Here is a 12,928-nt window from a genome sequence, read left to right on the forward strand (position 1 = left end):
ACTCGTCCTTCAAATATCGATCGATTTAAGTGACCCTCATCTTGGCAAAAGCTCTCAAACCCGGAACTTCGCCGAAGTCCCAGGTTTGAGAGTTTTTTGCCAAGATGAGGGTCACTTAAATCGATCGATATTTGAAGGACGAGTTTTCTGGCCAAATTTTTAAATATGGGTTTTTCTAGAGTACGATAAAAGTAAGAGAGGAGTGAAGTAACAAGTATTATGTGTGTTTTTTATTGCCTTGCACTCGTGTACCGAAATAATTATGGCAATATTTTACACAAGAAATCTGGGAAGAGATGCATAAAGCTGCATACAGAACTCTGATAGTTTCAGAGAGACGGATAGAGAGTGAGAGATATAAATAGAATGACAACTCAATAAACTATAGAAAAAGTAGTTCTTCAGAGCCGCAAGGCCCATTGAGCCAGATTTTAACAAAGTTTCTATTTTTTTTTCAACTTGAGCTTTTTATATAACCACTAAACATGCTCAAAGCGCTCAATAGCAACACTTAATAATATGTAGAACGTTACATGACGCCTGCTACAATTTTTTTCGGACAGAGACAACTCTAAATAACATTAAAAAATAATTTTAAAAACAAGCTCAGAGAGGGGGAGATAAGCAGAGGAAGGAAAAGAAAAATATCAAAACCGATGAGGTATCAGCCATGCAGACCGACTTATACAAATATCATAAGTAATACGAGTGTTAACAAATTATTATAATATACGCTTGAAAAACTTTCGCCATCCTCTACAACCAAAGACATCTTCGGCGAAGTCCTGGGTTTGAGAGTTTTTGAAGGACGAGCTTTTCTGGCCAAATTTTTAAATATCTGTTTTTCCAGAGTACGACAGTATAAAGGTACTCTTAAACTCTCTCGAGTTCACCCTAATGGAACATCTAACAAATTTGTTCTATTTCCCATGCATATGAACTCGAGAGAGTTTAATGGACTCTAAATACAACCAGTTTTATCGTTTAACTTTCCAATGCACAAATCATATCCGTTTTCATTTCTTGTTTTTTACTAACAGCCCCTACAATAAACACAGCTCCTCTATAGATAGTATGCGCTTGGCTAAGAAGTTCATAACATTAATAATAATAATAATAATAATGCTGAAAACTTATATAGCGCTATAACTCCGAGACACCAGACTCTAAGCGCTTAAATTACAAATTACTTTGGCTGAAACATACTCATTCACACACACAAGCACACACACACACACACACACACACACAACACAACACACAACACAAACCAAACCTATCTTGCTTCTCATACCATCTACTAAAATCGAAACAAATATGTTTTAAGCGAACGTTTAAAAATAGACAAAGATTCTTTTTCACGAATGCTCTGCGGTAAGGCGTTCCAAATAGAGGGTCCGAAATGAGAAAAGGATCTCATTCCAGCATTTTTCCGAATTCGAGGGACAACTAGTTTTGTGGAATCACTGGCCGAACGTAAGGGGCGGGGTTTTGAATATCTTTCAATTAGTTCTGAAAGGTAGGAAGGGGCAGTACCTTCAAGACAACGATACACTAAAACACAAGCTTTGAATTTAATTCTTTTCTCAACAGGCAGCCAATGCAGGTCATGAAGTAGAGGTCCGGCAGAGTCGCACCTACGCTTCATAAATACTAGTCTGGCAGCGCTGTTTTGGACAATCTGAAGACGTTTCAGATTGTATTGCGAAACGCCAAACAACAGAGCATTACAATAATCCAATTTCGATAGTACGAGGGACACAACCAGGTGCTTGGTCACATCCTCAGATATGAACCGTCTAATGGAAGCAATCTTTTTTAGTTGGAAAAAGAGAGATCTAACCAAATTATTAACCTGATGCTCCATCGACAGTCCAGAGTCTAAGAATGTGCCAAGGTTTTTCACTTTGTCAACAATTTGAATAGAGGCATCCCCCAACTTCAAATCTGTTTCACTTTTCCACTTCCTGTTCCCCACATACAGCACCTCCGTCTTATCATCATTCAGTTTCAGTCTGTTCTCATTCATCCATTTCTTAACACTTTGGATACAATTTTTACTATTGGCTGATACTTCTTGTAAATTTCTCATATTGGAAACGCAGTACAATTGCGTATCATCAGCGTATTGATGGTAAGACAGACCAAAACTTCTGATGATTTTAGACAGAGGGCCAACGTACAAAACAAAAAGAACGGGTCCAAGTACTGAACCCTGGGGAACCCCACAATCAAGAAAGATTTCCTCCGATCTATATTCATCCACCGTAATAATCTGTTTACGATTAAACAAATATGACCTAAACCAATCAAGCGCTGCACCAGACACGCCATAAGTAATTTCAAGACGTTTGAGAAGAAGATTGTGATCAATAGTATCAAAAGCAGACGATAGGTCAAGCAAATTCAGCAAAGAACATGAACCATTGTCTATAACAGAGAGGAGATCATTAACAACCCTAACAAGTGCGGTTTCCGTCGAATGATGTTGCCTATAAGCAGACTGAAATTTTTCTTCAAGACAATTATTTTTAAGATGAGACAGTAATTGTTTCAAAACAAGCTTTTCTAAGATCTTAGAGAGAAAAGGAAGATTAGAGACAGGGCGATAGTTTTTTAAGTTCTCTTTATCGAGATCAGGTTTTTTCAAAAGGGGTTTGACATGAGCAACTTTGTAAATGTCTGGTACAGCACCTGACTGCAACGAATTATTAACAATACATGTAAATGGTGTTAAAATTACATCAATGCATTTTTTTAAAATGGCAGTATTTAAGGGTCTAAATCACAACTTTTAGTTGGAGACGACATAATGCAATCACGTAAGTCAGCTTCAGTAATCTTTGAAAAATGTGTTAACGAATCACCATGAAACTTGTCAAATGTTGTAGGGATCGATTCAGACGAGAGTTCCTTCCTGATGGTATCCGTTTTTTCTTTAAAATATTGACCAAAGCGAGTTGGTAGATCTGCACGATCGATTAAAGATGGAGAGCTGGTTGCGTCTGTTGTCCCAGCAGTTCCTTGGTCAAGGCAAAGAATTGTCTCGAACGTCCCACGTTTTTGAGGCTTTCTTCATAGAATTTCTTTTTGGCCCTGAAATTGACGGCTTTTGCATCATTTCTAGCCGCGATGTATCGCTTCTTATCGACAGCATCTCTGGACTTGAGCCATTTTCTTTCTGCCCGCCTCCTGGCTAATCCATTCAATTTTATTTCGGTATTATACCAGGGTGCTTGACGTCTCACTTTTACTGCTCTAGTTGTTAAGGAGCATGCTTGTCCACCGTACCAACAATTGACTCGTGGAGACCATTCGCATCATGTTTATTTTTAACGTTATGGTCAAGGTCTTGTTTAAAAATGTTCATGTTTATATTCTTCAAATTACGAGATGTTATCATCTTTTTTACTTCGTGCTTCATTGGAAATAAAACGCAAAACACAATTAAATGATGGTCAGAGATTAATTTATCAATATTTGAGACAGATGAAGAGAGAGAATGTTCAATGTCTGTAATGACATGATCTATTGTGTGGCCATGGTTGTTTGTAGGACCGCTTACAAGTTGAATATAGTTGTTTGTGTCAATAATCTCCCGAAATACTTTCGATTCATTTTTGTTTCCGAAATAATCAATGTTAAAATCACCCATAAAAATATTATGCTTTTTGTAATGGATTGCATAGACATAAATTCTCCGAACTCAGATAAAAAATCAATTGTTGATATTTTGTTTTGTTGGCTTGGTGGTGGGCGGTAGACACAGTGAAACGACTTTTTAAAATTATTTTCATGAATGGCAAATCCAGCGTATTCAAAACTTCTAAAATTATCATGGTGAAATGATATCTTGTCAAAGAGTGACAAGTTGTAAATAATTGCAATACCACCTCCTTTCCTCCCAATGCGTGGAAATGATTTAATACAAAAGCCTTCGGGTGTAATTGCTTTCATAATTGGATCATCATATGAATGATTAAGCCATGTTTCCAAGATGACAAAAATATTAATTTTATGATCTTCAATAATGTCGATTATGTCTTGAGTTTAACATTGCCATCCGGAAGTATAACGGACCATCACACAAAACTGTATGTATCCATGAACGTTTATAGTCAGGTTAATACAGTTCAGTGAGCATTACTCATAAACGCGGATGGCAAAAAACAATAACAAAGACCTGAGTTACGTCATCTTCGAACTATCTATACTTATCACTTTCTCACTTAAGCGAATACACGTTTAGGCGATTTTCTAAGATTATTTCTCCCACGACGAAAGCCCGCCCGCCCGCCGAGACGACAAAGCGCGTCTTCTTACTTCTCACAAGTCGTAAATCCGGTAATTTGACGTAGAACATATCCCGTGTTGTAAATCCATAACGTTACATGCATAACATGCACCAGGGGGGGGGGGGGGGGGGTTGTTGTTCGGCAGGGAGTCGGTGTCCCTACAAATTTGTTCTGTTCTACGATATTTCATGAAACTAAATTTGTATATTTTATGTAAAACACCAAACGCTTCAGACACTTTGGGCTTTTCCTTACTTATTTACTTACTTACTTACTTAGGCCGCCCCTTGGGGCGCCCAACATGAGCCACAGGTCTTCGCCATTCTGTCCTGTCCTCCATAAGCGTACGCAGCTCCCAGGTGTTGTCCATTCCTGTGTCATCTAGCAGACAGTCAATGTAAGTTTTATTCTGCCTGCCTCTGCTTCTGGTTCGCTCAGGTGGTTCCCATAGCACAAGACTGCTTGCAATCTCCTCCTTGTGTCTCCAGCAGTGCCCCGCAAGTCTCAGTCTTCTCTTTTGAATCTTCGAGGTCACTGGGGGAGGTCACTGTAGAGTTCTTCAACAAGATTATTAACCCCCATTTTGTTCACTTTGGACAACATGGGTAATTCCTGTTGACATCAGGCATCTTTGTTGATGAATTATTATCTATATTCCTTTGTGGAATGCCTAGGTGACATCTTATGATGTCGTGGCGGAAGAACATAATTTTTAAAAAAAATAGAAATAAAAAGAAAATGTCAAAATATGACAATTTCCACGTAAACTATTTGACTGTTGTCCAAAGTGAAAAATTGGGGACTAATAATCTTGCCCAAAGAGAAAAAAAAAAAAATGCCTGAGGCGGGGCTCGAATCCGGGACCTTTCGGGACGTAATGCAATGCCCTAACAATCACGAACATTGGAACAAATCGGTCTTAATTAAATTGAAAGAGGGGAAAATAACGACAGGAACATATGCATGCATGGAGACAAATCGCAGTGTGTGTGTGTGTGTTGTGTGTGTGTGTGTGTATGTGTGTGTGTGTAGCTATCACAACACTGGACACTAAAATTCTGGACAATGTGTAATGATTTAACACACAATCTATAGCACGACATAGTCGATTTGTAGTCGTCTTGTCGTAGCCGTGTGCCCATTAACACCGGATTTAAGAGTTAGATGGGTCGTCGGAGACGGATGTGACGTCATCACATGGCCGTTAATATTGCGCATGTCACTAATCCTACGTCACCGTGCTGGCGGGAGACTAAAGAGTTTTAAATCCTTCGCCCCCCTGACATGAGTGGGGGGGGGGGGGGGGGGGGGGGGGAAGAGGGGGTTTATGGCTGGTTGTGTCAGGTCCAGGCACCCCATTTGTCACAATGACGTCATGTGGTTGGTCACTGATAGTTTATCCGTTGTTAAGAATTGCTTTATGTCTTGATAATTTTGGCCTTTTAAAAAGTATAATTCACATTTATTTACCTACCACGCTTCATTCAGCATTTAGAGTCTGGTTTCTCGGAGTTATAGCGTTATATAAGTTTTCAGCATTATTATTATTATTATTATTATTATTATTATTATTATTATTATTATTATTATTATTATTATTATTATTATGACTCATAAACGCAGATGGAAAAAAAAAAAACAATACTGAAAACCTGAGTGACGTCAACTTCATTCTATCTATACATTTGGTTGTGACGCAAAATTCCAAGATTAAATTAACGTCTTTGATGGGTGAAATAAACAAAACAAAAACAAAACAAAAACATACAAAAACAAAGCAAAACAAAACAAAAACCCGTCTTAAAACAACCTCAAATCCAAGCCATTCATTAATTCTCCTGCCTTCAAATCGAGGCTATATCGTAGTGATTTGTCTGTGTTAAGTAGAAGCAAATCTTCTGTTGACGGGCGACACGTGCTCGGACAAATCCCGTGTGTCAATTAGGATGTCATAGGACAAAACAATAGAGGAGCATTCCTTGACGATGTCCAAGGGCTGCCAACTAACATTTACTACAAAAGTTAGAAGCTATATTTTCTCAGTCTTTTCTCGATAGAAAACATATTATTTCCACCCAAAATCAGAGAGTGACTCTGCCATTTTCCCCTCTCCTTTACTCTTCCTTTCTTTTATTTATTAACCTCTAATGATATATATATATATATATATATATATATATATATATATATATATATATATATATATATATATATATTATTAGAGGTTAAATAAAGGAAAGGAAGAGTACAGGAGAGGGGGAAAATGGCAGAGTCACTCTCCGATTTTGGGTGGAAATGGGAAGCACATAGAATTATATTTTTATATTATCTTTCATATGGTGTTATATTATAATTATTGTAAAATATAAATTAAGAAATAATGTCGTAAAAATCTGTATTCAAATTTGAAAAATAATTATTTTTAAAAGAACAAAAAAAGAACCAAAAAAAAAATGTGACTGCCTTTACTTCCCCTTTGCTCTTCAATAGATAGTATGTGCTTGGCTAAGGAGCTCACAGCATTGCCATCCGGAAGTATAACGGACCAACACACAAACTGTGTGTAACCATGATCGTTTATAGTCAGGTTAATACGGTTTAGTGAGAATTACTCATAAACGCGGATGGCAAAAAAAATAACAATAACAAAGACCTGAGTGACGTCAACTTTGAACTATCTTTTGTTGATTATCTTAAGTCGATTAATAAATAAGGTGATTGATATTACTACGTGAGAACTAACCACTAATACACCTGTCTGAAAACAACAACAAAGAACAAAGTGAAGTCAATTTCTTTCCACATACTGATTAAAGAAACGCCGAATTTTCTAGCCTTCTATGATAACCCGATACACATTGCACCAATACAGCAAGTCAGGATGGCCGAGCGGTCTAAGGCGCTGCGTTCAGGTCGCAGTCTACTCTTGTAGGCGTGGGTTCGAATCCCACTTCTGACAACCTTTTTTTTTCTAATTTGTGTACTATCTTTATATAGAATGAAGTTTTTTTTGTTTGTTTTTTTTTTGTTTTTTTTTTGCCATCCGCGTTTATGAGTAATTCTAATTGAACCGTATTAACCAGACTATAAACGTTTAAGGTTACTCATAGTTTTGTGTGTTGGTCCGTTATACTTCCGAATGGCAATGTTATGAGCTTCTTAGCCAAGCGCGTATTATCTATCGGACCAACACACAAAACTCTGTATAACCTTGAACGTTCATAGTCTGGTTAATACGGTTTAGTGAGAACAAATCATAAACACGGATGGCAAAAACAATAACAAAAACCCGAGTGACGTCTATCGTGCAAATGAAAATGAAAGCAAAACCATTTAAGTTGTCATCATCTTTGACACATCTTCGAGTGTGCCTCAGAGGGATATTTTGCTGAAGTCCGTACGACAATCAAAGATGGACGGCCGGACAACAATCCGCACTCACATAATAATTATATGACCTGACAGTCGGAGAAGCCATTTATCTCAACAGCCCAGAGGCTACAGCAGCTCGATCGATGTCCAGTATTATAATTGGTGACAGTGTCCAGTGATTGATTTGGTCAAAACAATCGTGATTGTGTCTGATTGTATGTCTTGATTATGTCAAGGATTTGTCTTCTGAATGAATGCTTCAATGATATGCCTGGTCATGTAAATGTTGCTGCTCGAAGCTTGAAGAAAAAATAACAATGTGAAATTTAATATAAGCTTCGATTAATATACGAAAACAGATAAAAATGGACGTTTCGGGTTTTCCCTATATCAATAAAACAGGATGAATGAAACACTACAGACGAATGAGATAATGTGGTCGTGGCGTTCAACGATCATATTATAAACGTTTCGTTTATTCATCAAGCGGTAGAATAGTGGGTATTTTACTTAGACACATAGTAGTAAAGCTTGTGTAGTTTGATATGTTTACCAATCACTTTCATTGTTTACATTATGACGACTGTCCGAGAGGCGTGGTTATCTAAGTGTCTATTAAGTTGATCTGATAGATATACACACATTTATTCTTAAAGTGAAATTTCTAAGTATCGAAAGATGTCGAGAGAACAGATAGTACATGTCTTGCTCTACATGTTACGTGTTGCTGTTGGTCAGGGACCCTTTGTAAAGTTCTTTGAGCACGTTTAGTGGATATTATGCTATATAAAAGCTCAAATTTTTTTATTTATTATTGTGAACAAAATAAAGATTTGAAATTACTTTTTGGTGATTTTCTAACAAGCCAGTATTGTGGAAAAATCATTCGCGCCTATGTCGTGTCGTGTTCAATGAGATTAAATACAATAAAATAATAGGAATATATTAGTAATATTGTAAACAATTCCATGCCCTTTGTGTTTGTCTTGTAAAGCGTCTTTGAGCGCCTCTTGACTCGTGTGTGCCCGTGAATTTTTAATGGCTGCCTCCGATGTTCTACATTTGGATAAAGACACACGAATTTTTCGAAGTACGAGGCAAGTCTGGTGTCGTGACAAATACGTTCACCACAAGGCATGCTGAATGTAATGCCGTAGGTACTCCGACCTCCCCCCCCCAACCCCCACCCACCCCCACCCCTCACCCCCCACCCCCCCCCAACCCCCACCCACACCCCCCACCCACCCACCCTCCCCCCCCCCCCAAAAAAAAATATAAAAAAACAACACCACATGATATTTAAAATTTTGGCCTGAAAAAAAATCGCTCTTCAAATATCGACCTATTTAAAATGACCCTCGTGATCTTGTCTAAACAATAAAAACTCAAACCTGGGACTTCCTTGAATGTGTAGAATTGAGAGCTTTCTGCCATGATGAGAGTCATTTCAATCGAAATCCGAAAGCGACTGTCATACCACAGGACCATAACATAGGGGCACAAATAAGTTGAACGACGAGTTTTCAGGCCAAACTTTTGAATACGTGTTTTCCCAGAGTCCTACTGCAGAATGGATATCACCCCCCCCCCCCCCACCGTCACATGATCGGCACCCCTGGGGTTTTCTGATTAAATCTCATTTCTAGAAATGAATGCAGGAATGTGGATTGGCGGAAGCAAAGCCAGTATCTTGGAGGCGTGGATAGTATGGACTCGACTAAATATACCATAATTTATTAATAGATAGATTATGGTGTTTGGATAAGAGAGAGAAGATAGATAGATAGATAGATAGATAGATAGATAGATAGATAGATAGATAGATAGATAGATAGATAGATAGATAGATAGATAGATAGAAAGATAGATAGATAGATAGATAGAAAGATAGATAGATATATAGATAGGTAGGTAGATAGATAGATAGATAGATAGATAGATAGATAGATAGATAGATAGATAGATAGGTAGGTAGGTAGGTAGGAAGATATATATAGATAGATGGATGGATAAATATAGATAGATAGATAGATAGATAGATAGATAGATAGGTAGGTAGGTAGGTAGGTAGGTAGATAGATAGATAGGTAAGTGGATAGATAGATAGATAGATAGATAAAGAGATAGATAGATAGATAGATAGATAGATAGATAGATAGATAGATAGATAGATAGATAGATAGATAGATAGATAGATAGATAGATAGATAGATAGATAGATAGATAGATAGATAGGTAGGTAGGTAGGTAGGAAGGTAGGTAGGTAGGTAGGTAGGTAGATATATAGATAGATATCTACACTTCCCGATGTCAATGTTGTGAGCTTCTTAGCCAAGCGCACACAATCTATAGATAATATGCGCTTGGCTAAGAAACTCACAACATTACCATCCGGAAATATAACGGACCAACACACAAAACTCTGTTTAACCTTGAACGTTTATAGTCTGTTTAATACAGTCTAGTGAGAATTACTTATAAACGTGCATGGCAAAAAACATTAATAAAGACCTGAGTGACGTCAACTTCGTTCTGTCTATGGCGATGAGTGCTACTGGGTGGAAATAAGTACTACGAGAATCCGTTTCTTTGAAGGCATATCCGTGACAAAACGTTATAAAGATGTGGTGAAATAAATACGCTTAGTACAAATAACCAACATCTGATTTTATCTGCTTGACTTGACGTTTCAGGGGGGTGGGGGGGAGGTCGGTGGGAGGGGGGGGGGGGGGGGGGGGGGGGGGGGGGGGGGGGGGGGGGGGGGGCGGAGAGAGAGTTGAGGTCTCTTCTCTGTTCCTATCTTCGATCTTCAATGAACTGCACTTCTACACTTTGAAATATTATCACATTTTTTTAAAAAGTTGACCAGGAAACATGTCCTTCCAATATCCGTCGATTAAAACAGCTATAATATATATATGTGGTCTTGTGCTAAACAATCTCAAATGGATTCACTTACCACGCTTCGCCCATCGCTGCCCCTGGTGACTTTGGTGAGAACCCCCCCCCCCCCCCCCCCCCACAAAGACGCTACACAATCTCAAATGGATTCACTTACCACGCTTCGCCCATCGCTGCCTCTGGTGACGTTGGTAAAAAAAGCTCCGGATTTCGGCACCAACTCATAACTTTTGATCCCGTTGTCGCCCACGTCCAGATCTGTGGCACCCTCTATGGCGAACGATTTCCCTAATGAGACAATGATAAAAACAATAGATAAATAACTTATATTTATGAGTGTCGACTGATGAAATGGAGGACATAGAATCGATTGTTTCGGCAAAAAATACGTGAGTGAATTTATATATTTTGATATATAACTTCAACATCTCAATGACAAGTAATTATAGGGTTTTGAAGGCCTATGTATGGTGAGAATTATTATATGGCCGTGAAAGCTGGACAATTACAGAAGACATTGAAAGAAACTGAAGGCAGCAGAAATGTGGTTTCTTAGAAGGATGTTAAGAATCTCGTGGACTGAGAAGAAAACTAATGGAGAAGTATTAGAGCAAGCTGAAACTAAAGGGTTATTCATTCGTATAATAAGAAAAAGACAGTCCGACAGGATAAACAAACCCACTCACCAATCGGAGCATTCTCGGACACGTGCAGCTCCGTGCTGTCCGTACGGAACTCTGGCGGATTATCGTTGATGTCGTCAACCCTGATCGTAACCTTGACCTTCTTGAAGAATTGGCTGACGGCGGACTGAACGACGACTTTAATGTCAAGGTCACAGACACTCTCAAATCCGCAAATACTTTCACGGTTAAGCCTTCCTCTTGTTGAAATCTGAAGAAAAAAATGAATTTCTCAAATATAGCGCAATTCGTTTTCTTTCTAATTTTTTGTACCACTTTGATTCCAGTCTTCTATAAACGTCAATCTTTAAAAAAAAACAAAAAAACAGACAGATAACAGGGTTCAACGGTCGTGACGTCACTTCCTTCGTATTAACGCATAGTAACTTGGTAACTGGTTCTAAACTATCGGAATAATGGCGGACGCCCTTATGAAATACTTCTCCGACGAGCATAAAAGTGTATCCAGAGGAGAAAAACATTATAAATCTGATCATGTTTTGACTTTTATACATTCTTATCACATGACATGTGAAAAATTCTAGCCAGCATGAAGAATAAAAAATACCGATTTCCTTTGTTTAGAACCAAGCTGCTGGTTGCTGGGCGGACGTGACATCAGACTATTGAATCCTATTAAAAAAACTAAAAGAATTGAGAATAAGACCATAAACTGTCCCTGAAGCACTTGGGAATTATGGGTATTAAATACTCATAGAACCGATATCAAGATAATGTGACTATAAAGATAAAGCCAGATCTAACAGACCCAGCTACACAATCAGTACATACAAATTGCTTATTGTAAAAATAATGCATATATTATCAACAACAAACAAAAATCAAATTGAAAAAAAAATAATAACAATGCAGCCGTACTCTGGGGAAAAAAACATATTCAAAAATTTGTAAATGTGTTGTTTTTTTCCAGAATACGGTAAAAATGGCCCTAAAATAATCGTATAAATGAGCATACCTCTCCCGTGTCTTCATCAACAGAGAACAGATCAGATTGTTCATTTCCCTGGGGTAAAAGACTGTATCTCAAAGACCCTCTGACTTCAGGGCTCAGCCCCAGAGGAAGAACTGTGTCATCTCCCAGACTTCCCACAACCTTCCCGACATTCACCTCTTCAGGAGTGGAGAACTGAACCGTTGGGTCTTGTGCCAAAGTGGGTTGATGATGAATACAGCTTAGAAGGACGATCACTACGAGAAGAAATCGAAATAGTGCTGTCGAGGGCTGTACCAGACGTGAGATTTGGAATTTTCCAAGGTGACTCGAAGGTGGGTGAACAGAATATCCAGTCGACGCCATTGCTGCTATACTTCTTCTAATTTGTCTTTGAGCAGGAAAACAATTTTGATGTCACTCTTGAGTTTTCATACGGATTCAGAATTGAACTCGTTCAAGTTACTGGCATACCACGTGGTTCCATTTCATCAGCTTGTGAAGATTCTGGAATCAGAAATAAAAAGAAATAGCAAATGGTTAACAGAGCTCCCAACTTGAAATTTCAAAAATCGTAGTTTCCAAGGGGGAAAAAAAGAAAAGAAAAGTCACTATAAATAGCTTTAGAAATAAATAATTTCCTTTCAGCATGGTCCTAAAATTCCCCAAAGTCCTGGATAAGGTTCTAAGAAGCTAGACTTTCCTTCTCAACAAGATTTATTGAG

The 12,928-nt window shown here is 38.1% G+C and overlaps 1 protein-coding gene and 1 non-coding gene across 2 annotated transcripts in view; one reads left to right on the forward strand and one right to left on the reverse strand.

Moving 5' to 3' along the window:
* LOC144976563 (protocadherin gamma-A11-like) overlaps window positions 1-12,706 on the reverse strand; it is a 14,607-nt gene extending 1,901 nt beyond the window's left edge. Inside the window, exons 1-3 of the mRNA XM_078920856.1 lie at window positions 12,228-12,706; window positions 11,255-11,462; window positions 10,726-10,856 (exon numbers count right to left, since the gene is read on the reverse strand). Coding sequence (XP_078776982.1) covers window positions 10,726-10,856; window positions 11,255-11,462; window positions 12,228-12,569 — 681 coding nt within the window. The 5' untranslated portion in view covers window positions 12,570-12,706. The remainder of the gene's footprint in view (window positions 1-10,725; window positions 10,857-11,254; window positions 11,463-12,227) is intronic.
* Window positions 7,171-7,254, forward strand: Trnal-cag (transfer RNA leucine (anticodon CAG)). Its single transcript has one exon. It is a non-coding gene; the product is annotated as a tRNA-Leu (tRNA).
* Window positions 12,707-12,928: the final 222 nt, after the last annotated feature.

Source organism: Berghia stephanieae, chromosome 7 (assembly GCF_034508935.2).
Source record: "Berghia stephanieae isolate SIO BIC M18660-M18661 chromosome 7, UCSD_Bste_1.3, whole genome shotgun sequence".
Classification (NCBI taxonomy): Eukaryota; Metazoa; Mollusca; class Gastropoda; order Nudibranchia; family Aeolidiidae; genus Berghia; species Berghia stephanieae.